This window comes from Centropristis striata, chromosome 20 (assembly GCF_030273125.1).
Source record: "Centropristis striata isolate RG_2023a ecotype Rhode Island chromosome 20, C.striata_1.0, whole genome shotgun sequence".
Lineage (NCBI taxonomy): Eukaryota > Metazoa > Chordata > Actinopteri > Perciformes > Serranidae > Centropristis > Centropristis striata.
In genome coordinates this window covers 29,723,839-29,751,548 of record NC_081536.1, presented here as the reverse complement: position 1 = coordinate 29,751,548, position 27,710 = coordinate 29,723,839, and the positions used below count along the sequence as shown (strand labels likewise).

General features: G+C 38.5%; 1 protein-coding gene across 1 annotated transcript in view; it reads right to left on the bottom strand.

Moving 5' to 3' along the window:
* The window catches only part of LOC131993429 (pro-neuregulin-3, membrane-bound isoform), a 495,301-nt gene that overhangs the window by 14,631 nt on the left and 452,960 nt on the right, over positions 1–27,710 (bottom strand). Inside the window, exon 6 of the mRNA XM_059359337.1 lies at positions 18,036–18,162. Coding sequence (XP_059215320.1) covers positions 18,036–18,162 — 127 coding nt within the window. The remainder of the gene's footprint in view (positions 1–18,035; positions 18,163–27,710) is intronic.

The following is a 27,710-nucleotide window of genomic DNA, read 5'->3' as shown; positions in this document are numbered from 1 at the left end:
AAAGGTTTGCTTTCTCTTGAGTGCAATTCAGATAGTTGCAACGGCAAAACAATGACGCCTGCATAACTCAAAATCTCACTTCAACACTTTGCTTTACAGCAGAAGATACCATTTATTATAGAGCCTTAAATCATTTGAAAAAAAAAACAAAACTGGCTTTGTGATAACAGCCTGTAATGCAATGTACACATCAATGCATCTCTGCGTGATTTCCTCTAGAAGTGCCGTCATCAGATAAGACAGAAATGCCGTGACATTAATAATTAATAAGCTTTTTCAAAGCCTGGACTCATCCAGTGGAAACACTGATCAGTAAATCTATAAGTTCTCCGTACTTTGGAATAAAGACACAAAGATATTCAACATCACAGAAACAGCCAGTATGTTGAAGGAAAGATGTGCTTTTTAGAGTATTATATGAAATCAAAGTTTTAATGGTTCACATTCTTCTGTACTCAGCTCAAGCTACTTTTATCTTTGTATGTGGAGTGAATAAGTTACTATGGTGAATTCTGTCCTTCATGTTCTGAACATTCTTTCTATACTGCCCTGTATTTTTCTCTTTATTGCTTTTCATCCCCTCTGAATCCTTTGTCATCCACAATGATCCTGTCTTCGTCCCCTCTCCTTCCCTCTTCTCTTGTGCTATCTGTCATGACAGGATATCTAAATCCGCAGCACTATCGTGGTACTCCGTAAGTCCCAGGTTCTCCCTTTTTAACTCTCTTCGTGTTCATCCTCATCTCTGGAGAAACAAATATGCAATGAAACAAAACAGTTCTTTGTTCTGCACTTGAGAATCCGGTTGACAAGGCACACTCACTCAGCTCCACAGCAGCAACGATTTGCTGTGAACTCAAAAGAACACAGGGGCATGGCAAGAATGTGTTTTAGGTTTTAAACTTTAAAAGCATTAAAGATGTAAGGAGAGTGCTGCTGGTTTGATTTCTTATCTCCCACACAAACCTATCTGTGGTTTGCATCTCTCCGGCGGTGACAGTTTTCTCTCCTCAGCATTATCTCGGCATCGTCTAGACAGGAACTTTTAGACTTTAGCATAAGGTAAGAGAGACCTATTTTCGTGCACAACGTACTTTTATGTCTAAAGCCAAAGTTCTGAGTTTGATGTCTGACTAACAAGGTTGTCACTGGCGTAATCCCTTTTCAGGACCCTCTGCAGGACACCAACCTCATTAGTGTCACAGTTGCTGCCTTGGTTATGTGACCATTCAGACGTTTGAAGGCTGATTTGTACTTATAAAAACATGACATACTTCCTTTCTTAGCTTGGTTTTAAATTGTATATCGACCCCTCCGCTGCAGCAAAAATGCAGATGATTAGCAGGCAAGTTCATTAGGAACTCAGACACAAAGACTGTGTCCACACTGCAAAAAGGTGTGTCTAAAAACAAGATAAAAACACTAAATCTGAGGGAAATGATCTTGCTGCATGGCGAGATATTTTCACTTGACAAGATTTCTGAAATTAAGATCGTTAAATCTAGAAATAAGCATGTTGAACGCTCAAAATAAAAAAAAACTCTTAAAACAAGATAAATTAAAGCTGCAAACAGCGATGAACTGGCCCAAGCAGAATGCACTGACAAATATTTGTTTCTTACCAAGATAAAAATAATTTTATACTTAGAATTGTTACATCATTTATCTTGCCCTCTCCAGCAAACCTGAGCCAGTGGTATGGCGAAGACCCCACGTGCCCCCTATGCCCAAGTCCAGCAACGCTGAAGCACATCTTAGTGGGATGCAAGACCAGCCTCACCCAAGGCCGATACACCTGGCGGCACAACCAGGTGCTAAAGTGTCTTGCAGCAGTGCTGGAAAGTCAACGGACAAGTGTGAATGCCCTTCCTCCCCCGTCATCCCGTTGGCAGCCAGCACCATTTGTCCGAGAGGGACAAGCCAGCCTCGCCACCATAAGAGCTGACACTGGGCAGTTGGGCAGAGCACGGGACTGGAAGCTGCTGGCAGACCTCGACAAGAATCTCTGCTTCCCATCTGAGATTGTATCCACCAATCTGCGACCAGACCTTGTTCTGTGGTCACCTTCGCCAAAGCTTGTTTACATCATAGAGCTCACGGTGCCCTGGGAGGGTGCAGTGGAGCAGGTCTACGAGCGGAAGAAGCTGAGGTATGCTGACCTCGCTGCAGATGCTCAACAACAAGGCTGGAAAGCAAGGATACGCCCAGTCAAGGTAGGCTGCAGACAACATCCAGGTTACTCGGGGAGATGGGAGTGCGGGGGAAGGCCCAGAGGCAAGCAGTCAAGGACCTCTCTAGGGCTGCTGGGAAGGGAAGCCAGTGGCTGTGGATAAAGAGATAGATCCGACCTGGGCCTTCAAGTGAGTTGAAGGCATCTAGGGGGACGCTGGGTCTCACTGCTGAACCCTCTGGAGGTGTCATGGGTCAATCAGCGAAACACCGGTGGAAGAGGGCGCCCACTTGACGACCCAAAGGATGCCATCATTCACTCGTGTCTCATCGGTGCCTTAGGTAGTAATCTATTGAGGGATATCAACACCTAGTCCTATACCACAGATCTATCTTGTTTTAAGAGCTAATTTCTTATTTTAAGCTTACAACATGCTTATTTCTAGATTTAACAATCTTAATTTAAGAAATCTTGTCAAGTGAAATTATCTGTCCATACTGCAAGATCATTTCCCTCAGATGTAGTGTTTTTATCTTGTTTTTAGACACACCTTTTTTGCAGTGCATGTTGTTCTGCAAAAGTGTGGATTTTGCTATATTGATATTTCAGTTTCATAAGTTTCTTCACAAATTTAAGATTGGCCAAATGTCTCTGCGGAATGACACAAAGTTGCTGCAGGCACTTTTAAAATGATCCCAGTTGAGCTCAGGGAGCAGCTGCAACATTTGATTGTCTCTGAATCTGACAGTGCCAATCATTCTTTCCTAAATGGCTCTGACCGGTTCACAAATATCCAGAAACATCAGAAGTCTGAATAAAATTATAGCTACTTATTGCATTGCAAATAAGCATTGGGTGGACTAATATTTAAAGCTTCAATTAACATGACCAAAGTGCTGACAACTGGTTCATACATAAATTAGTTCTACCTTAATATGTCTTATAATGCAGAACAGCACTTTCAGTTACACAGCGTTAAGCACTGATAGAGCATTGATGCTGATATATTAAGCCATACTAATAAACAATTATTGTAGTAGACATGTAAATTAAGAGAAAGGTAGAACATACTCAATTTATTATGGGCTTCAATACAGTGTTAGACATTGTTTGAATAAATTCAGTTAATATTGCAACTTCCATGACAATTCAGTTTGTACTTAGTGTGAATGCTGTTGTTTTTTCCCCAAACAAAAATAACTAAAGAGGTATTAAAGCAACTCTAATCTTTTACACAGAAAGGCCAGTGTGTCTCAACTTTCTGAGACTTTGAACCTCCCTGTAAGGCCATAGGCATTGCCCTTTTTGTTGAAGACACCTGATCTGTCGGAGCATTTCTTTTGACAGTTGCATTTTTTTATAGATTTTTCTGTGAGGCAAACTCACAGATCTGTGCCTTTTAATTTTTTAGATAGCATAAAAAATGGACAGGCAGAAGGAGCTGGCTCTGGCTCTGACTGAGGGTGAAAGGCTGCTTCACGTTTGGTGTTCATCTGCTTCTTCTGAGTGGAAGTTTTTTCAGTTGGAGACCAAGGTGCTCTCGCAGCAGTGTGAGGTTCACGGCAGAAAAACACGAAGCATCAGCAAGGCGAAAGCAATGAACAAAACACTTCACTTCACCAAAAGCCATCTCAGGCTGCTAAAACAGGCTCTGTCTGATAGGAGCCTAACATTACATTACATTACATGTCATTTAGCTGAAGCTTTTGTCGAAAGCGACTTACAATAAGTGCATTAAACCTGATGGTACTAGCCTTAGACCACAGGATTTAAGTCCATAACTTTAAGAGCCAACTGTAATCGCTACATGAGTGCTATATGCTAACGAAGAGAAGAAATAGAAGAATAGAGGGTTTTTTTCTGGGTTTTTTTTTTTACAGATATAGGCGACCATGACTTAACCGAGGTAGGTCTTCAGCTTGCGGCGGAAGATGTAAAGACTGTCTGAGGTCTTGATGTTGGTGGGGAGCTCCTTCCACCATTCAATTCAATTCAACTTTATTTATAGCGCGCATTTCATGCACAAGGCAAACTCAATGTGCTTCACAATGGATATACATAATTACAGTTAAAAACAAAAGAAAACAAACAAACAATTAAAAAAAATTAATTACGAATTAATTGAAGAGTGCAGGTAGACAAGCTATGCCATATTCACCACATACACACCTACTGACTCACACATGTGCACCCACTCCCACAACCACACATGCACACACGCACGCACACAGTTCAACTGATGCTGTTGAAAAAAGATAGGTTTTTAATCTGTTTTTAAAAATGGCTACTGATGTGGCATGTTTAACTGTGTCAGGCAGGGTCTTCCCACATTTGGGAGCCAGGAGAGAGAAAAGTCTGGAGGTGGTTTTGAGGCGAGTTGACCCACGCAGGGTGGGGGTCATGTGAAGGAAATTTGGTGTTTCCTGCATGGTGGGACATGAAGTAGGCGGTGACCTACTTGGTATTCAAGACGCAAGGCATTGTGGGAACTGACTCTGTGAATTTAACTCTGATAACACCATGATTGAAGGGAACATGTGGTTCAGTGGGCTCTGTCCTGATGTGATGTATAGGGCAGGAAGATAGGACCACATTGAGACTTGCTGAAGAATCAATGCTGGGAACTACAACAGATATGAGTCGAGCGGTGTATGGGACTTTGTTGTACTGTGAAGGAGCCATTTGGGATTGTGCGGTATATGGAATACGAATGTGCTAATAAAACTTACTGAACAGAGTACTGAGTGCTTTGTGTTTGGCCAGCTCACCCATTAACTTAGTGCAGTTGTCAAAATTGCCACGACAGTCTCCAGCTGTTTGGCTGATGCAAAGCGGAGAGGACGAGCAGGGGTGTAGGGTTTGACAAGGTCCTGGATGTAAGCAGGACCTGAACCATTAGCAGCGGAGTACGCCAGAGCTAGAGTCTTGAAGCGTATCCATGCAGCCACCGGTAACCAGTGAAGGGAGGGAGGAGGAGAGTTGTGTGTGAAAATTTCGGAAGATTAAAGACCAATGGAGCAGCTGCATTCTGGATGAGTTGCAGAGGTCGGATGGCTTTGGCAGTCAGACCTGTCATGAGGGAGTTGCAGTAGTCCAGGCGTGAGATGACCAGTGCCTGGACCAGGACCTGAGCTGCCTTCTGAGTGAGAAACGGGCGGATTCTCCTGATGTTCTGCAGCAAGAATCTGCAAGATCTGGTGGTGGCGGTGATGTTTGTGGAGAGGGACAGCAGATTGTCGAGAGTCACCCCAAGGTTTTTAGCGTCTCTTTTAGCATGGAGGTAACCACCAATGTGGAGGTCAGTGGTGGGAGAGCCCTTCCCTGGGAACAGTGCATTAGGTAATATTGCAAGTAAAAAAATAAAACTTAAGTAAGTAGGACACAATAATCCAAACAGTGAAGGATCTGTTCAGGCTTGCATGTTGATTTATTCATGTTTAATGGCAGTATCCTCCCTGCCTGTCGTAAGTCAAGGAATCTCCAATTTCATCGACTTAACAGTGCTTTGATTTAACAGTTACAGACAGAAAAAGTGCGGCGTTTAAGTTATTCATCCATTCTAGACAAAGAAGAGCTCTGCCTATCAGCTCAAACAGGGAAGATTGCCTCCAATCTGTGGAAGCTGGTGCTGCGTGGTTCGGCGTCCCCTTTTAGATGCAGGCTTCACAAAGAATGCTTTATGAAAAACCGGAAACTATGTGCATGTGTCACACAGCAATACTGACTGTTTATAGAGGTCATCAATATAAACCTAATGTTTTCTTGCATAGCTGCGGGCAAAGAAACTGCTCTCGAGCTCCATAAACGCTGTCAGATACAACAGGCAAAAGTAATCATTGCTTTGACAGTGCCTTCATGCAGAGTCTGGACATTTGTGGTGCAAAGGGAGCATGTAATGGCATATATTAATGGATATTTGTGTGAATGTGTGTGTGTGTGTGTGTGTGAACTATAATGGATGTTTTAATCTCTGAGATAGGGACTAGCATGCACCGTATGCCTCTGGCACTGAGGTTTTTTAACACTGACAGACCATCCGGAGGGAAGCAGGAGAAGATTTTTATGATTTGTGCAGAGATGCCGCCATCAATAATAGCTTTACAGCATTATAAACACACACACACACACACACACACACACACACGAGTCTCAGATCTAAGCTTAGTAGAAGCAGGCTCAGGAAAGTCTTGTTCATGATAGAGACAGAGCGGTTTCAATTATGCGGCAATGACAGACAGACTCTGCGGATCACCTGTGGAATACATGATAGGGTGGTAAAACCTGATTGATAGAGAAAGATCGACTCACTTAGAGCAGCTCCGCAGTTCATTGCTTAATCAAATACTTCCAACAAAGGGCCCTGCGGTGCTAATCAGAAAAGCTCATTTTCTATAACAGGCCACTGCTGGATAGTTCTGCTGCCTTTGTCGTGACCTACCCGGTTATACGGGGTATTTGTCTATATATTCACATGCCAAAAAATGTAAAAAATCCTCTTAAAGTTAGATTAGAAAAAAGTAAATACAGATTTAATTGTGGCGTGCGATAGAAATGTAACAACAGAGTGAAATAAATTCAGCATTAATAGCCCGCTGTGTATGACACACGCTCCTAAAACAACATTAACCCTGTGCTCATTGCACTGTGTTCAGATATTTTGGTAATTGATTGCCTGCAGACAGAAATCAATGTGACTCTGGGTGCGTAGGCACAAAATAAACAAATGCAATTCATTTGCATGGAGGTTCCCCGAAGGCACTGGTAAGAAATTAAATAAGTAAAACAAGATTTAAAAGCAACATTTATACACTAAAAATCAGACTTGTTTCTCCTCAACAATACATTCTGTGGAGTCAGTAAACAATAATCAGTAATTCATGAGCCAGTGCTAATAGAGCAATTAGCAAAATAAGTGCCAAAGGACTATATTTAAATAGTTTTCTATTGTATATTTGTATAATGCAATTTTATGGTAGTTTGTTTAAATGTTTATTGTTGCATTCTGTTATATTTCAATGCTTCTATTCATGGCAGAAGAGACCATTGTTAATACACAAAAAGTAATAATGATCATTTGTATGCATTTTCAACAAAACACAAAGTAATTTCAGTTAAATCAATGTGTTTGCTTGTGGGAGCAGCAAATCTTTTGTACTAAGTTAAAAATGACTAGCAGACCATCTTGGATTGCCAAATTGAGGCAATAGAGAGTCTGAAACTTAGGGAAACTATTGTCAACTATTAATTGTGTTGCTCTTTCCATTTATTTATTTAACCCTCCTCTAACAGTAAGCACTGCTCCACCAGCGAGGCGTCCTGTAGCTGGAGACAGTCAGATGGCTGCTGGGAACATGTGATTGTAACTAAATAGTGCCATTAAATTTAAAATCCAGCAACCTTGTTTTGAACACTGGGGTCCCACAGGGCAGGTTCTTGTCACCCAGCAAACGTTGAGTGTTTCACACAACCATATACTCCCTTTGTCCTGTTCTGGCTTCATAAACTATGCTGTAAAATAAACTTAAATACAAGAACCACTACAAAGTGTCCTCCCCTATACCTAAAAGCTAAAAGCTACAAATGTAAATAGCAAAAGCACATTTGGCTTTTACATTACACAGCTTCAAGAGGCCATCCAATGTCAACTTTTCCTCATTTGATTCTGAAGATGAGAACAAAAAACAACAACAACGATAACAACATTGATAACAGTAAAGAGAAACAACAGTTTGCTGGTCTCCCCTTAAAATGACCACGTAAATCAAACAAATGTTGGACTTTCACCCAACAGAGTTTATGTCCCATGAGAAAACAAAAGTAAAAGATGTGATTTAACATCACTAAACGTCCGTGCCTCATGTTTTGTGCATCAGATTTTTACTCAACTCCCGGCAGTCACCTCACCCTTGTTACTAACTTACCTTTGGCATTTACTTGCATTTATTTACTGTTTAAAACGTCTTTTATAACACCTTACCAGGAAGTTTTTTGCCCATTTGTCGTTATCAGGCGGTAACCTCCAGGTCTGAGCAGGGAGGCAAACCAGGAAGTGCCTTAAGCTGCATTCTACTGAAAATTCCAGCAGGGGGTGCTAAGTTTGGCTAAAAAAAAAAATCTGTCCATTCATTTCAGTGCAAAATGAGAAATCTTCTCACTTGATTTATTACCTCAGAAAATTTTTAGGACAACACTATGGTCTCAATCACTAGTAAAAAAAAATTTTACTTATTTAATACAATTATGTCAATAGTTCTAATAATGGCCCAATTTAGAAGAAAATAGAAGATAAAGAATCATATGGGGGCATTATATAGATATAAAAAGAGGACGTTTCGCGGTTTGGTCTAATAACTTTGACCATTTCACTGTATTTTCACTTAATGACAGTTTATTTGAACGTTTTTTCAGTAAAAATGTCTTGTTCAGCGTTTGGTTGGACTAACAGACACTCCAAGGAGTCGCTGTTAATTTTTCTTAGGTAAGTAACATGCATTTTTTTTTGTTTTTTGCTTGCCAAAACTAACAGTTAATGCTCCAGTTAATGCTAACATGAATTAGCAGCAGCTTCTCTCAGTCAGGTTGAGGTGTAGAGAGGCTGTAGTCAGTGATCAGATCCCTCTCCTCCTCCACAGTCCAGATATGGTCTGCTCCCCGTATCGGAAAAAAGATGGCGACACAAGATGGCGAAGAGTGTAACGCTGAACTCGATGCAGTCTCTGGTCGTTATGGGTGGTATTGACTAACAAACTGTTCTGTCGTTTAGGTTGGAGATCTTGTTGCACCCATCCTTTTCTCTCTACACACACACACAATCAAAATCACCTGCAATAGCAACAAATTGTCACTTCTTAAATATGCTGATGTCGTGGCTGTGGTGGCCCGTCTGAGAGACGAGCTCTCCCGTCCACATACATGGTCCTCCAGTTCCAGGAGATTTAAACATGAGCAGAGAGCTGTGCTGCAGGATACCTCTCTGGACCACTCAGGCTGGCAGAACAGGTGAGGATTTTTTAAATATCTGGGCGCTGAGATCGACCACCACCTGTCCTTCCCACAATATGCACAACATGGCGTCCACAAAAGAGGCCAGACAGTGCATGTTTCTGCTGAGGAGGCTGAAAGCTTTTAATGTCAAACAGGACATTTTAAAAGCAGCACACTGTTCACTCTTCAAATCAGTTCTCACATTCAAACATCCTGCTCCAATTTCCTCACAGAGAAAAGGGAAAAAAAACCCACAAGAATCATCAAGCAAAATCACCGGCACCACTCAAACTCAGTTCTCTCTTGTGAAAAAAGAAATGCAGACTTCATCACAGAGGACCCTTCACACACTCTTCACCATTCCTTTCTACTCCCACCAGGGAGCTGCTTCACAGCACCTCTGGCCAAAAAGAGAACTTTTATTTAAACGGTTTTATTCCCACTGCAATATCCAAACAAGGCCAAAAACTCTCACTACTTTTTCAAGCAGTTTTGCACTCCTGCTTTCATTTCATTTAACTGTTGTTGTTTGCATTTTAATGTAAATTAAAGTGAGTCTGTTTGTTTGTTATATTGTTTGTGAGACCTTAACTGAAGACAACTTTTCATTATGATGTGATATAGGCTCACTGATTCTGAAAGAAAAAACAGGTGACAAAAATTGTTTTGCATCTCCTCTTATCTGGTATGTTTGGGGGAGGGACGGCAAGACGATGACGCGTACTACTCGACAGACGGAAGCTTGTAGTTTTGTAGTTTTCTTACGGATCCAACATGGCTGCCAGAGACGCGAAACTCTCTTCAGCTGTAGACGGCATTTTAAATAGTTTAGAGCAAAAGTTGATTTTAAAAGAAGAACAACGTTTGACTTTACACTCCTGTATCACCACCAAAAAGGATGTTTTAGCCTTGTTTCCGACAGGATTTGGCCAAAGCCTAATCTACCAACTAGCCCCGCTACCGCTCGCTGCTGTAACGCCGGTGATCTGGCTACGAGCCGGGGGACAGCGGAGCCGCCCAGAGACCCCCAGCAGCTCGTCTATTGACCATAAAATCAGTGGATGTGTGTGACTGAATGACATGAGGGGGAATAAGGCGTAAAAATAAATAATCTTGCAGAAAGTGAGAACTGGAGAAGCAAAGCAACAAGCACCACTCTCACAGACACACACACACACACACACACACACACACCCAGTAGACTGTGAGCTGAAACTACAGAGCAGCCAGAGTCAGAACATGCTGCAGAAAAACGTTGCAGAAGCAGAATTGAGCATTTTAGTCTCAAAGTAGAGATGGGCTAGTCTGGTTATGTAAACATCAATTTCTGTCGCTCTACATTCGTCATCTGGTATAACTGATACGATTGGCTAAGAGCTACATACAGACGCTTATGATAGACATTCGTAGCGCCCAATTAACGGCTCTGGATGATCGTAAACCACGCCTCCTCTACAGAGAAATGAATGGCTGGTTTCCAGACTAATCTCATTTGTGATTAGTCTGGCATCAGCCAGGCTAACACTACGATAGATTTTTAGTCAAATTTTACCCACGACTCCCAGTAGGGCAAGTCTGCACCAGTCTGCACTAGTTGGAGACAGTCAGCTAGTTGGCACAAGAATCTATTAGTGTGTGAGGGGAACAGACCCAACCTGGGTTGTGTGAGCTGATTACCCCAACTGCAAACACATGTTGTCAGAAGACGATGGGCAGTAGCAGGAGTATATTGACCAAATACGTTTTTTTTCCTGAGCAGATAGCTGTGCAGAGAACCGATTGTTCGTTTACTTCTTCCTATTTTTATAGAAGTTTTATTTAGCAAACAACAAATTGGTGATTACCGCCACCAGCTGGTCTGTCTGTTTACTCTTTACACTGTCGCCCCCATGAGGGTTTGATGTGTTCAGTTGCTTTAGTCGGTTTGACAGATCATGCAGTATGTGATCCCTCATCAGTTGTTGAGTCAATGATCCCCAGTCTTTCAGAAGTCATACAAAACTCTGCTGAAACCATCATGTAGTGTGTACTCCAAGTCAGACTCCTGTGCAGGTCTTCACTGGCTGTGAACTGTTGTGCAATCAGTTTGGTCGTGAAAAGATAATGACATGCCAACTTAATAAATTACAAGTGAAGCTTTTACATAACTGCAATGTTGCACTGTGAGTTTCTGCAGGAGTTGCTGAACATTTCTTCGTAAATAATGTTTAAATGAAGGGAACTTAAACTCCCATGTGTTAGATGTTCTGAGTTAAAGGAGGCTTGTCTGAACATGTTGCTATATATATTTTGATCACAATGACTAACTTGGCCCAATCTAGCTGGCTAAACTCACATCCATTATGAAGTTTCTAAAACTACAAAAAAGAAGAAGCATTAAAACCCAAACAGTGATTTCTGAGAAAAAGAAGAAAAAAGATATCAAAAAAGCTGAAGTGAAGTGATAAAGTGCAGTGACCCATTTAAAGTTTGAATGGGGCTCCCAGCTGAAAGATGTTTAAAGAGGTTTGAACATTTCTCCCAATGACACCCATTTGGAGAAAAGTAGAAAAAGAGATGAAGGTGAAAAAACATGAAAGATATTAAAGTGAAAAGTAGCAGCAATTGTGCCAAAAAGATCTAACCATTGGTTGAGTTAAATAATGTTTCGAGGGAAAGTTTGCACAAAGCAGGAAGAACATACATGGTTGTTAATGCAGCTGCGTGTACTGCCTGTGCACATTACTTTATTGATTTGCAGTTTGTATGTGCCCATTAACCCTCTGGAGTCCACCAAAGTGCCGGTGCATTACTTCTTAATGATTTTACAATGTAAAAACGAAGCAACGTCGAGTCTTGCCATTAACTTCCATCTAAAGTTCTGGCTTGAATACTCTGGATGACTTGAATTTAAACTCAAATAAAAAGCAACGGTAACACTTTACAATTACCATCATTTATAAATGGTAAACAGATAGTTTATTAATGTTTAATCATAATTTATAAACCGTTTATAGGCCTTTTAGAATGGAAAATACACAATTTGTTAATGTTTAACTAACTAGATAATTTATGAATGACAATTAGTGGTATATTAATGTAAGTTTATAGTTACTTTACCATTAACAAACAATTAAATTATAATTAACAGTTTATTAATAGTTTTACTTGCACTCATTATAACATTTTTAACACCATATTAAGTATGTTAATGATTTTGAAATGATTCATATACCTTTAAAATATTGGTTGAAAACATTTAAAGATTATATATGTTTAGCACTTTGTGAATGGTTAATAACTGGTCTATAAACCATCTATAAACATTACTTAGTTGGTTATTGTACAGTGTTACCAAAGAAACAAAAACTATGATACCAGCATGGCATAGTTAACATTTTTAATTGCAGAATGAAAAGTATTAAAAAAATGGACAAAACATCCCAAGACTCCAAAGGGTTAAGATGAATATTCTAATTTATGGTTAAATTTAGGTTGAAACCGAGGCTTAATATGTGATATAGTTCTAACGGAGTAAGACCTAGATCCATGCAGAAGGTCGAATGGCTGCAGTTCCCTTGATTTCCTTGTAAGTTTGTTTGTCCTTGGCAGAGCGCTCAGCTTGAGGCTAATATGAGGTGGCACACCTGACACACAGTCTTCACAAACTCCAGATTTTACAGATTACTTTCAAGCTGCGCTTAGCTCTGTCTCCAAGCTATATCTTATCTGAACCCTTTGTGAACCGAAAATCAAGATCCTCAGGCAAGAGCATCCTTATGTTTTAAAGTCTATAAGCTGAAGATTAAAGTGGACAGGGCCTGTGCCGTCCTGCTCCATCCAGACGCTTTTACTTCTTTGACCTGTGGATTCAAGTTAGGCACTGAATAGTTTTATCTAGTATCCTGGCACTTCTTAAGGCTCAGGTGAGCAGTCTGAGACATTTGCCACTGTTAACCCTCTGGAGTCCATAAAACCACCTGCACATTACTTCTTCATGACCTGAAGACATAAAAATGAAGCAACATTGAGTTTTCCATCAGTTTCCCTCTAAAGTTCTGGCTTGAAACTCCATACCAGATTTTTTTTGATGATATTCAGCCAAGTAAAACCAGAGATAATATCAAATATATTTAGTGTAAAAAAATATAGAACTAGGTATTATCCTCATTTTACCTGGTATATGTTATAACTGCCACCTGTGTTCATATTCAAAAATATGCAACATGTACATTTCTGTGTGTGAAACAATAATTTTGAAGATGAGATTTTATGTTTTCCTTTGTTTCTTTTGGGTTCAAAATTTTGATCAAGTAAGTCAAAGTTAAAAATTATCAGGACATATGGTAACGCTAAAAAAAAAATGATGCCAACATGGCATGGTGAAGATTTTTAACAGATTTTTTAACGGACATAATAGCCCAAGATTTCAGAGGGATAAGTTATATGATCAAATAACAGAGTAACAAAGATATATCAAGATTTTGATGCTGAGACAACTCTCTGCGCCACATTTTAACGGGTGATCCTTTAAGCATATATTTCTTTTAATAGTTTTATACATTTTTACATATTATATTTATATTATTTTTTTTTTTTATATATATATATTTTTTCCAAAAATAAGTTGAAAAATATAGAAGAAAGTCAACATTTTTAAACCAAGGTTATCTTATTCTTGTATGAAAAAGTAATTCATATGGCAATGCTGTTACAAAAATAACAATTTCAGGATGCATCAGCTATTGTTCTGATGCTGATTTAGCCTTTGGGAGGAAATTCCAATATTTCTAGGGTTTGAGGTGTATCCAAATAATGGATATGTGTGCCAAGACTTCCTCCTCCATTCACCATTTATTGTTTACAGTCCAATTAGCAACTTCATCTAGGTGCATAAACACAACAGATTACAGCGTTGGAGTTTGTTTATTCCTATTGAAGTTGCACAGTGAAAGAAAACTTGACTATAAAATGACTAGGGGTGGGGAAAAAAAAAAATTCTCCCCGGAATTGATTATATTGCATCATATCCGTGTCCAGAAAAACTTTGTGCATGCGATTTACAGTCAGTCTGTCTCTTTTGGGTCACTTTTACTGGTCCCGAGGCCGGATAAAGGAGGAGGGTTGGAATTGTTACAGAAGACAGTGAACCTGCAGTTCTAAACATATTTAAGGTGTTTTCTACTCACTTTTTATCTTTCCCACAACATTATTCCTCTCTCCTACAGCGTCCATTACAAATACATGCACTACCTCAGAGAGCAGTGTTTATGTGCAGTACAGGGTTTTGAAAAAACTGTTTAATTTGAAATAGTTTAATTTCATGGCTCACCTTTTTGCTGTTTTTTTTTTCTTTAGAGGCTCTATTTTGGCCAAGTGTTAATTTTTTTTAATCTTACAGCACTACTTTAAAGGGCACTGAGTAGTCAGAGCACATAACTTATTATTTAAAAACATATTGGTTAATCTGTTGAACAATTCATTACATTAATTATATAAAAACTAGCCCACATTTGTGCTTTGTGGACATTTCAATTTTTTTCTGTAGCTGTAAAAAAAAATACTGTACATGTCATATCAATCAAATCAAATCAAAATGACTTTATTTATCCCCGAGGGTAAATTCAGTTAGTCTGGTAGAATCTCTGTTAGAATGAGACAGCCTGATGGCTGTCGGAGAGAAGGATCTTTTGAATCTCTCCGTCCTGCAACGGAGAGAGAGGAGCCGTCCACTGCTGTTTTTTTTGGTCCATAAAGGATGTACCTCTTTTTGTCTGAGTTGAAATAAATGTATGTATGTATGATTCAACTTGTTTGCTTTTTAAGAAGGAAAAGAAAATTGCAGTTATTGATTATAACGAATCGTAATACTTGTAGAACCCAATTATCAAGAATCGTGATACAAATCAAATTAGCACCAAAGCATGATGTCCCACCCCTAAACATTACCTACAATTTAGATTGCTAACTTACTGTTTATCCCTCCAGTAATTTAAATCGTGATACATTCATTCAGTGGTGCAGCTATTCTGGACTTTCCTGATCAAATGGATCAAATTTGGATAGTGAAATTAATCATTTTGCCAGGGTTGTGGCACTCAAAAGAAATGTATCTACTGATTTACAGGCGTGTTATTTCTGGACTCATCATGAAGTTGCTATTCTACAGTTCGCCCACGATGTCAAACTGGCTTCAACACCTGCTGTTGGCAGGAGATGCAAAGGGAACGATGGTCATTGATGTCCTCTACTCCAGGAGTTCTCAACCTTTTTGAGTCGGGACCCCCAATTTAACATGCATGTTGACTGTGACCCCCCCTCACTGAACACAATGTCACACGCACAGTTCAGATCATACAAACTCAGTTGATACAACAAATTTTGGACAAATAATGAAGCAGACAACAACTTAAACATCTCTCTGTCTGTGCATTTCTATATATATTTTTATATTTTATTGTTACTTTTAATCTAAGTCCTTTGCTATAAGTTTAAAGGTCCATTCTGACTTCCTGAGTGTGTAACAGTCAGCTTCAAGCCAGAGACTCCTTGGAAAGTAAGAACTTGCTACTTTGGGATTTGTCAGAAAAGACACAAAATTACAGAAAAAATGACTCAAATTGACCACAAAATGACAAAAAATGATTGAAAAAAGACACAAAATGACCAAAAAGCCACAAAATGTCCCAAAAAAGACAAAATGACCAAAAAAAGCCCACAAAATGACCAAAAAAAGACATTAAATGACCAAAAAGACTAAAACACATTAACACATGAACACTTTAACACAGTGGAGACAGAGCTGACTTCCAAAATGATTTGTCGACCCCCAGAAATCATCTCACGACCCCAAATGGGATCGGGACCCCAAGGTTGAGAATAGCTGCTCTACTCAATGCAAGCTGGGTCTCACATACAGTACGAGCGTTCTCCCCCACACTGATTTATCCACCTTGTGTATATGAGTGTGTGTATGATGGATTGAGAGTCCCTGGTGTGTACAGTACATGTGCTCCGCTTCATTGTAAATTTAAATCATGGCCTTGGAGGAAACATACAATTTATCCAATAAAGCTTCACGTCAAACCTGTGTAGATTGCATGTGTGACTTATATAATAAACATGTAAAAACGGTTACAGTTAATTTATGCCCAGTGGTGCACAAACACACAAACACTCCCCCAAAGCAGCAGAAGATGTGGAACTGACTGACATTCAAATTAATGTAATGTTTCCATGCCAGCTCCTCCAAAACGCACATGTGGGAGAGACGGGATGACAAAGAGTGCTGAGAAGATGATGAATGACATCGCTAGCCAGCACCGTGCTCCCAAACCACTGAACGATTGCTCACTCAAAGACACGCCAGCCTGATGCAAGTGGCCAGGTGGAGACAGGAATACAAACTGATCCATAGAAGTCAATGATGGACACAAATACTCTGTGGTAAAAATGTTCACTGTGTATGTCTGATTTGTGATAATCTCTTCCAAGGCGCAGCTACCAGATATTACATTTTGAACGTTTGCTGCCTAAACCACATTTTCAAAGAACAAATAGTGGTTACACTTTACAATAACCATCTAAGTTATGTTTATAGATGGTTAATAAACCAAATATTAACCAAAACCAACCAAAGTACTACAATTAGATATATATATATATTTCATCTTTATAGATGTTTTTCAACCATTTTCTTAAAGCTATATAAATCATTTGGGAATCATGCTTAAAATATTGTTTGAAACGTGATGAGTGCAACCATAAACCATTAATATACAATTTTAATTAGAATTTAATTGTTTGTTAGTGGTAAAGTAATTATTAATTATTATCTATAAACTATCTATTTGCCATTTATAAATGATGTTATTGTAAAGTGTTACCCAAATATTGTTAATGTGTGCTAAATTTTGCAACTAATGACATATATTTAATGGTAACACTTTACAATAACCCTCATTTATAAATGGTAAACAGATTTAATCATAATTTCTAAACCGTATATAGATCATTTAGAATGGTAAATTCATCATTTATTAATGTTTAACTAACTAAATCATTTATAAATGGCAAATAAATGGTATATTAATGTAAGTTTATAGTTACTTTAACATTAACAAGCAGTTAAATTATAACAGTTTGTTACCCATTATAACATTTTTAACACCATATTAAGTATGTCAATGATCTTGAAATGATTCATAAACCTTTAAGAAATTGGTTGAAAACATTTAACGATTAAATATGTATAGCACTTTGTAAATGGTTAATAATTGGTTTATAAACCATCTATAAACATCATTTAGTTGGTTATTGTAAAGTGTTACCATTTAATGTGTTAATAAAGGATTTAATAGGTTGGTCTAGATGGGGCTGTGTCTATAATCTGCGAGGCTGCTTTGAAATGATAAATACACAAATCCACTATTTGTTCTTCTTAACCACAGCAGGTGAAGCAGTGGCTGACAGGCTTTCTGAGGGTTAAAGGTGAAAAAAAAACCATGTGGCACCATCACACAGAAGGTTTTCTAAAATGGAAGGCAGCCTGTGTGGCACTGCATCGCATTTTCTCAGCTTTAGGGCCACCCTAGAGGGCACTTCTTCACAATTTACCACTATGGAGGACATTTATCATGTTTTATCTAACATAGGGCCATCCAGGAAGGTGCTTTTGTATGGTTCACCAGTGGGTTCAAGGCAATGTGGTACGAGTTGTTGCTGTCTTCTAAACATCAGTTCATAAAGGCAGCCTTTGAAGGAATGGAATAGCAGCACCGTGACTTACTAGTATTAATAGGTTTTCCAGGTGTGTGTACCTGTGTGGGCGTCCTTCAATAGAAGAAGGCAACACTTCACACAAAAGGTCAAGATGGAAAAAAGGAAAATAGGCAGTAGTCACCTCGTGCATCTGCAGGTTGGTGTTAGGAGCTCTCATCTTGGCTTCCAGGGCATTGTGGGAATTGGCAGTGTAGTTTTTCAGACTACGGCTCTCCTTCAGGTGGGCCTGGAGCTTCTCTCTGCGCCTCCTGGAGACAAAGAAGAAAACAAGGGTGATGCACATGTGGGATTTATTTCAGGAGAGCTTTGAACACTGTCTGCAGGTTTTCATTCCAACCACCCAGCATGTAAAGTCTACTGAATCATCAGATGGTGTTGAGGTAACACTGGCTTATGGTTCACCAAGTCCAGAGACCCTCCTCAGATGCATTCTTATGTTCTGCAATCACTTTTCAGCAAGTTCCACCTGCAAATAAGCTATAATTTAGTTAACCAATTCCAGAGCCGGCCCAAGGCATAAGTGAACTAACTGACTGCTTAGAGCCAGATAAGGGCCAGATAATTTCACTTGATAAAATTTCTTAAATTAAGATTATTAAATCTAGAAATAAGCATGTTGTACGCTTAAAATAAGAAATCAACCCTTAAAACAAGATATTATCTAACACTAACAAATCTAAAGTTTTTTTTATCTTGGTACGAAACAAATAATTGTCAGTGCACTCTGCTCAGGCCAGTTCATCGCTGCTTGCAGCTTTAATTTATCTTGTTTTAAAAGTTAATTTCTTATTTTAAGCGGACAACATGCTTATTTCTAGATTTAACAATCTTAATTTCAGAAATCTTGTCAAGGTTAATTATCTGTCCATGCAGCAAGATCATTTCCCTCAGATTTAGTGTTTTTATCTTGTTTTTAGACTAAACACCTTTTTTTGCGGTGCATGTTTCCCAACTGTCAGCTTCCCTCTAAAGTATTTAGTATAAAAATATACAACTCTATTATATCGTTATATAATTATAACGATACTATATCGTTATATCCTCTATACTATATAGAGGATACAACGATATCCTCTTATATGTTATATTTGTAACCAGCATTTAAATTCTTCATTGAGCATGATTGTGTTTTTGAAAGTCAAAAATGCATCATTTTCACGTTTTTTTCTGTGTGTTTTTTGGGTTCAAAATGTTGATCCAGTAGGTCAAAGTTAAAAAATAATTATCAGGTCATATAGGCTGATAAAAATGGTACCAACGTAGCATGGTCAACATTCAGAAGTGGTATATACTGTAAGAAAAAAAGGACAAAACAGCCCAAAACTCCAAAGGGTTAAATATACAAAGTAGCAGTCTATCAGATAACAAATAAATCTACTGATGTATCTTTAAACTATCACCCTGTTTCTTAAATCTGCAGTATATCATGAAGGCATGTTACAGTGTATTCTTTGACAACAAACTTAACACATATGTATTTCTTGATTGCAGCTTTACTGTAGATGTGACCATTTTAAGGTCACCTTTCCCGGGCTGCTCTGCTCCAACAGTGATTCCAACTTCAAACATGCAGCTCATATTTGCAGTAAAAAGCAAGAATAGAGAATAGATTACACAACAAAGCATTTAAATTTGCTTTTAATGTTCCACATACACAAAACTAAGTCCAAAGACGAAATTTATGGGCCTTCATCTTTCTTCCCTAAATATCCATAATATCCTGTGTCATTCTTATGAAGGACACTGCGGAGCATCTGCAGGATTTCTTCCCCAATTTTCTGACTCATCCACCGACATACTTTAAAAAAATGAGTCAGAGGCCAAGGAGGAATTGCCTTCTACCAGTGGCATGGCCTTGAGGACAGAGGAGAAGAAGAAAGTGAGCTATTGACCAACTGCTCTATCGACAGTATTCTTTACCCCCTAAGCTGTAATAAAAAGACTTTGAAAGAAACCCAACCCAGTTTACATGATGGACCTTGACCCCATTTAATAAAGTCTTTTAAGATGTTTTGATTCTGGACTCTTCAGTCCTCAGATATGTTTTTATTAAACTGGTTCAGAAAGCTTTGACACTGAAGTTAATTAACTCTGCCCTGATCTAACATAGAAGCAGACTTGACTCATAACACAAGTGACACAAGTCTTCTGGACTGTGTTTCTGACCGGTAATAGAGAGCAAACAAAATTATATCTTTGTAGGCCAACCAAGAAGTTAACATCACTCTTAGTGTCTATTGAGGATTAGCCTATAGGATTTTTGCAACATGGTCTCACAGGAATCCGTGAAATAGCCACGGATTCGCTTAACTCAAAATCCGTGGAATAGCCATGGATTCGCTTAACTCAAAATCCGTGGAATAGCCACGGATTCTCTTAACTCAAAATCCGTGGAATAGCCATGGAATCACTCAAATTTCCGTGAAACTGACACGGATTTAGCTACAATGCAAGTTAATGACAGTCATATCCCGTGGCTATTCCAACATACAAAGTGATTATGTACATTCACTGAGTGAATATTTAGAAATAAAACATATATTTCTTGCTAGAAATGTGATCAAAATCCATTTTTATGCAGAAACTAAGTCAAAATATTGATTTTTTTCACTAAAAGTGAGAGAACTGTCCTCCATGTTTTTTGTTCTGACCGCCAGGACCTTGAAAGTCACGTGACTTGGAACAAACCAATAGGAAAAAATATCCATGGAATAGCCACGGGATATGACTGTCATTAACTTGCATTGTAGTGAAATCCGTGTCAGTTTCACAGAAATTTGAGTGATTCCGTGGCTATCCCACGGATTTTGAATTAAGCGAATCCGTGGCTATTTCACGGATTCCTGTGAGACCAGGTTGGATTTTTGCATTGGATTTTGCATCAATCCAGAAAGTAAGCTCTGTGGCAAACACCAGTTTCTGATGCTGACACGTTTTATTCAGCAGGATAATCTTCACTTATGAACACCACTATAGGGCTGTTTCCACTAGTGGGCAGTACCCGGAATGAGGCAGGTCTCACTCGCTGAAACGCCCCTAATTTGAATACTAGCAGTCCGGAGTCCGCAGTCCTATTATTGGGACTTTTTTCGTCCCTGTAGAAGAGCAGGGTCTTTTTTCTCCTCTGAAAACAGCCTGGTTACTGATTGGATAGATCACTAAGCGGGATGTGTCGATGTTAAACAACCACTGTAGTCTCATTTAGCCTTAGTGTCTTTTTGAGGACACGTTAAAACATAAAAATTCAGTGGGGGTATCTATTTATAAATATATTTATATTTATATGTGTTAACCACCTAATTTCAGACTAAAGACCTTATTTCAGGCACATGTATAGGTATATATATACCTTGTTTTTATGTTGTTTTATGTTTATATTAATGTAAATTATTGTATGAAATGTGGTTTTGGCACAAAACATGGTGTTTTTAATGAAATGTGACACTACGCTGCAAATACTGTTATTTTTGAAAAACCAACACCAGAGTCACCACCTGCCTGTCTGGCTGCGGCCAGGGTGAAAGAAAGGTAGCTAAGCTAGGTTATATTTGATACAGTTTTGTTCAAACCAGTGAAAACGTCCCCCATGTATTGTTGGATTAGGCTACAGAAACAATCCTGAGTTGGTAAATGGACCTGCACTAATATATCGCTTTTCTAGTCGCTTTGCGACCACTCAAAGCTCTTTACACTACAGACTGCACTCATTCACCCTTTCACACACACATTCATACTGGTGACAGAGGCTACCCTAAACGGTCCCACCTGCCACCATTGGGAATTCATTTACACACCGATGAACGCAGCATCGGGAGCAATTTGGGGTTCAGTGTCTTGCTCAAGGATACTTCGACATGTAGGCTGCCATGGTCAGGGATCGAACCACCAACCCTTCGGTTGGGGGCCAACCGACTCTACCAACTGAGCTCTACCAACAGCCGCCCCTGAGTTGGGATAAATGTGTTATTGACTGGTTAATACAGGATACGCATTATTACTATCAATATTTTAGAGAGATTCTTATTTTAATTTTATTTTTGTACCACAGACACTAGTTAAAGAGAGACTACTTTAGGCCTAATAAAGCATGTCGAGTCTCTACAGTAACGAGAGATAATCATTTTGTAGTAGATACAAGGTCTCTTTAGCTCGTGTTAACTACCTGATTTCAGACTAAAGGTCTTATTTCAGGCATCTAACCAAAAACACATTCAGATCCTCACTGAGTTTGAGAGGAGAGACCCCATGGTTCTATAATGGTAACTTACTTGCAGGTTAATTATAACAACACTACTTAGCCAAGTTTGTACAGTAACACTGGCTGCACTAGACCCTTTTATCATGAATTCTGCCGAAGGGAAGATATGCTCATTACCAGATCCGGCCGATTAAGCCTTTACAGTTCAGGTCTCTCTGCTGAATGACAGCGACGTAATGCTGTTTACAAACAGCCTCACTATCCTCTCCACCTCCTTGGCACTTTAATTATATTTTGTCAGAAGAAGGCTGTGACATTTAGTGCGCACTTCTTTTGGGAAAGTGTTCACTTGATATAAAAAGTCCATTATCTCGTCTGAAGCCTGAGAACAATCTGTGTGTTTATTTGATGCTTAGGTGCTCTTTATGATGAATGCATACGCTTTTAATGCAAAAATCAAATGTAACCTCTTCCCCTTTAGCTACAGCGCAGGATACATTTATTTAGCTAAAGTTATGTTTTATTATATGATTGGGTCCAACAGATAGGCATACTCTTTGTATTTGTCAGAAAGCTCAGTTGCTTAAAAAATGATTTTGAGTTAACTGTGCTATACTTACTTACATTACATACTGTAATGACTTTAAATGACTTTTTTAGTAGGAAGTGAACACCTGTATTAGATAGAGACGGTAAAAAGATGACAGGAAATGAGGGAGAAAGAACTTGTGTTGTAGTTGCCTACCTGTAACTGTGCCTTACCCATTAATTATTTGCCATATTCCTACTGTAATAAGTAAAAGCCAGAATTTTAAAATATTTGCCATACTTGACTTTATTCCTGGTTCTGCCCAATTTCTAAACACCTTGTCTTGTCTGGTGACAGGGTTGAAGTTAAGATCACTTAACAGCCTTTATTTCATATTTTGCTTGTCTCTGCACAGTGTTTAAGGTTAAACAATGGCAGTGAGTCTATTTGCTCTTCATATTCCACATAATATTTACTATACCCATGTTTCTCAGCACAACTTCAACATGATCTGACAATTATTTTTTCACTTTAACGCACTTTATTAACATATTGAGCCCGAAATTACACAAAAATCATGAAATATGAAATAAAATTATACTATTTATGTCAATAAAAAACACAAATATGCTTTCCTGACCTGAAAAATGTAAAGAATAGTTTGCAAATATGAACGTATAAAGGTAAAATTCAAATATAATGAAACTATACCCAAAAAATACCCAAAAAACATGTTTATTTTATTACTGTGTTGGATGAATAGTCCCTTCTTCCTTTCTTTCTTTCTTTCTTTCTTTCTTTCTTTCTTTCTTTCTTCCTTCCTTCCTTCCTTCCTTCCTTTCTTCCTTCCTTCCTTCCTTCCTTCCTTCCTTCCTTCCTTTCTGTCTTTCCTGCTTTCTTTCTATCGTTCTATCTATCCTTTCTATCGTTTTTTTCATGTCTTTTCTTTCTTTCTTTCTTTCTTTCTTTCTTTCTTTCTTTCTTTCTTTCTTTCTTTCTTTCCATTTTTACAAAATGCCACGCCTGCCTCGTCCCACAAACAAAAAACTGGAGAAAATTTCAAGTTAGTAATTTGGAGTGAAGTCGACAGCAGCGCTCCACGCGACCTCGTTTTTTGTTACGGCGCTTTGAAAAAAGCCGTGTTATCTGATCACGTCAGCGTGATCATAGACCCCGGAGGATTAAAAGTGCTTCAGTTTTAATTGCATCCTTTATAAGACAGACTGTAATGTGTAGACAACTGGTAACATAAGGTGACTCGTATCTTGACATGTGGCCACAGACACCAACAGATAGTGGTAATGCTCAGCTGGCTCTGCACTGCAGCCTGTTGCCTTTAGGAAGGTAAACACTGATAAGTGGCATTGACTTAAACAGGCAAGTGAATTGAACTGTTTAGCCCTAAAACTTTGCCTTGTCTGCATGTTCAGGATCTTTGTCTTGCTGCTGTGGAATAAAACTGTGTACCAAAACAGATGAGTAACTAAACATGCCACATGCAGACAGAACACTTATCAAGGACTTTAACCTCACTGTCAGTGTGTCAGAGGAGAGACAAATATGTCACTCTGCAAATACTATGACACTGCACTGCATGTTGCCCTTTAAAGTGCAATGATGCCAGCATGAGCTGCAGAATCGTTTGTCTTTCATTTAGCAGTATTTTTGCCTGGCTCTCCTTTTTCTCAGTGTGAAGAAAACCTTTGACTTAATCTTTATTCAGGTCACTCACATTTGCATGAACACTTCCTCCAGATCTGTATGCATCTTCTCCTCCGAACGAGCTAGTTTCCTGACTCAATTACGGATTCATTGAAAGAGCCTGTCCATCATGCCTTTATCCGATTATCTTGTTGTCAGGCTGCTCACTCACTCACATCATTACAGAGGGAAGCCTATGGAATTACAGTGCCATCTATCACAGCCTGCTCCACGGCCTGTACTCCCTGAATGACACACTGCCATTACATAGAGATAGGAGAGATACTATATTCTCAACCGGATGGGTCAAACATCCGGTTGGGAGTACAGTAACTCTCGAGGCGAGCTATGCAATGTTCTCACAGCCAGGGACCAATTAATATGCACACACAAGGCATGCACTGCAGAAGTGTGTAGACAGGGAGAGAAGGACGGAAAGCAGAGAGAGAGAGAGAGAGAGCAGAAGCCACATGAGCTGACCTTTGGGTTATAATGGGCTATGAATATGTGTGTGCACATAATGAGATTTACAAATTGTTGCAAATACCCAGTCTGGGTTGTTTGATGCCTCAACATGGTCCATCGGCCTTCGCTAAATTAACAAAATGTCTCCTTGGGCATTCTGTCTGTCTGTCTGTCTGTCCCAACTGGCCTTATTACCAAACACTCTGCTTACTTTAGGACCGATGGCAGATTTTTACCATATCATCATCAAAAGTTTAAAAATCACTGGAGCAACTTTCAGTTCAAATGAAAGCGGTCAAACTGATGGTTAGGATGAAATTACATGTCACTGCTGCTAATGTACCTGCCAACATATTCATGAGAAAAATCCATATGTCACATTTGTGCATGGCTGGAAAAATGGAAGAGTTGGGTAGAAATGTTCAATTACAGTGCATGAGCTTTGTGTTTGTGGGCGCAGTTGTGTGTATGTGCTCTGCTGTTGTTGTGTCACAGTCTATATGCATATCAATTTGTGTTTCCCCTTACCTAAACCCAATGTTACCATTAACCCAAACCACTAAGCCCCAGTAATTTGGATGATGTATTTTAATGTTTGTTGGGAGTTGATCAAAAATTATGATACGATTGTGATTTTTCACCACATTCCCAAAAGCAATTAACTTGCTAAACTCATTATTATCAATATTGTTTTTTTTAATTAGCTGCCTGTCGGTTTTAGAATCTGTTTTAAAATTCCTGTTTTAACTTCTACAGCTCTGTTAAGGCACCCTAATATATGTCAGAGCTTCTCTTCTAGTAAGCAACTCTTCTAACTGGCCTCTTACATCTTCAGAGCAGAGACTGCTGGTGCCCCTCGTACTGGTGCATTCTGGATGATGGCTCCAAAACTCTGGAATGAGTTGTTATTATCCCTCCGTTTTACTGACTCAGAGGAGGTTTATAAAAAAACAGCTAAAGACCACCCTATTCAGACAGGCATTTTGGGTAATTTTTATTTCTGTGTTTCTAATCTATGTGTCTGACTTTGTGTTGTTCATTTGTCTCTTTTACTGGTCATGCGTTTGTCAGGCACTTTGTGACTAAACGTAACACAGCAGGGTTTCCTCTACATGTAGTTGATTGTGGCGCACTGCCGTGAAATAAAATAAAATAAAAGCTGCCACACCTTCTTATTACCGTGTTTTTATGTTGTTTCATGTTTATATTAATGTAAATTATTGCACGAAATGTGACGCTACACTGCAAATACTATTATTATTACTATTACTATTATTTTGAAAAACCAACACCAGAGTCACAACCTGCCTGTCTGGCTGCGGCCAGGGTGAAAGAAAGGTAGCTAAGCTTGGTTATATTTGATACAGTTTTGTTCAAACCAGTGAAAACGAGCCTAATGTATTGTTGGATTAGGCTACAGAAACAATCCTGAGTTAGGATAAATGTGTTATTGACTGGTTAATACAGGATTACCATTATTTCTATCATTATTTCAGAGAGATTCTTATTTTTATTTTATTTTTGTACCACTGACACTAGTTAAAGAGAGACTACTTTAGGCCTAATAAAGCATGTATAGTCTTTGGTTATACAGTAGATAGAGATAATATATTTTGTTGTAGATACATTTTTAACTGTAAAACTTAATTTTCCATTGATAGAGGAAACCTGTTACGTTTCAGGTACACGTTGCTTAGGTAACACGTTGCTTAGGTAATGCCCAGGTCATTTTTTGCCGTGACTCTTTTCTGGTTACATCTCCAGATGAGTATATTAAACTATTTTCAGAAGAAGAGAGTCATGTAACCTTACATAAAGGAGAGGCTCAGTGTTCTTGACTTATTGTCGTGATGTTATTCCCTCAAAGCAATAGAAATGATATTTTTTTTATAATAATGTTTATTTGACTGTATTCAGTATAGACTAGTTTAGTTATTTAACTTAAATCTTTAATTTGTTGTTGCTGTGTTTGTTGTTTTGGCCTAGTGATATTGCAAGATCCTATTTTCAGTTATTGTTTTCAATTCATGTACTGGAAACCCTATAGTAAATAATGTATTCAGAAAAAACATTCAGTTTGAAATAGTCATAATTTCACATTTTAAAATTCATATTGTCGTCGTCGTCAAAAAAAATCCTGGAGGAAACCCTGCATAGATAAACTTTATTATTATTATATTTATAATAACAGGGATGGCAAACTACTTCAGATTGTATCATTCTGGAATTATTGATCAACTATGTCCTGGAGATTTATTATTAACTATTATAGAATAGAAGAAATATCTAGCTGCACAATTACCCTTCTGGAATAAGATAACAAAAAAAACAAAAAAGTCTGCTGCAGCTTGTTTCCACAATCATTTGGGAAATTGTGCAGATTGCAGATTGTGAAGATTACAGAAGGGCAGGAGAATTATATCTGAAATAGGGCCAGTGGCCAGTGACCAAGTTATAATAGTTTTGGATTTTTCATCAGTTTTAGTTTTAATTTTGTTGTCAATTCTTGTTTTCAAATTCAGTTAGTTTTAATGAGTTTTTAGAGTGAGTTTGCTAGTTTTAATTAGTTTTTAGTTTTTGGAAAATGCTTAGTTTTGGTGTTAGTTGTAGTTTTTTGTAATGGGGTATTTGTTGGGTGCCAGATTCAATAAGGTCACAATAAATGTTTCCTTTATTTCCTTTGTCTGATCCATCTCAGCCCCAATAAGTTTATTAAGTCATAAAACCAGATAGATGAAATAGATTTCATATCAACCAAAAAGGTTTACGTATGAAAAAAGTTGACAAAGACGAAAACGAAGGACATTTTCAGTTAGTTTTAGTTAGTTTTGTAACTATAAAATACAGTTTCAGTTAGTTATCTTTTAAAAAAAAAAAAACTCTTGTTTTTATTTTTATTTTAG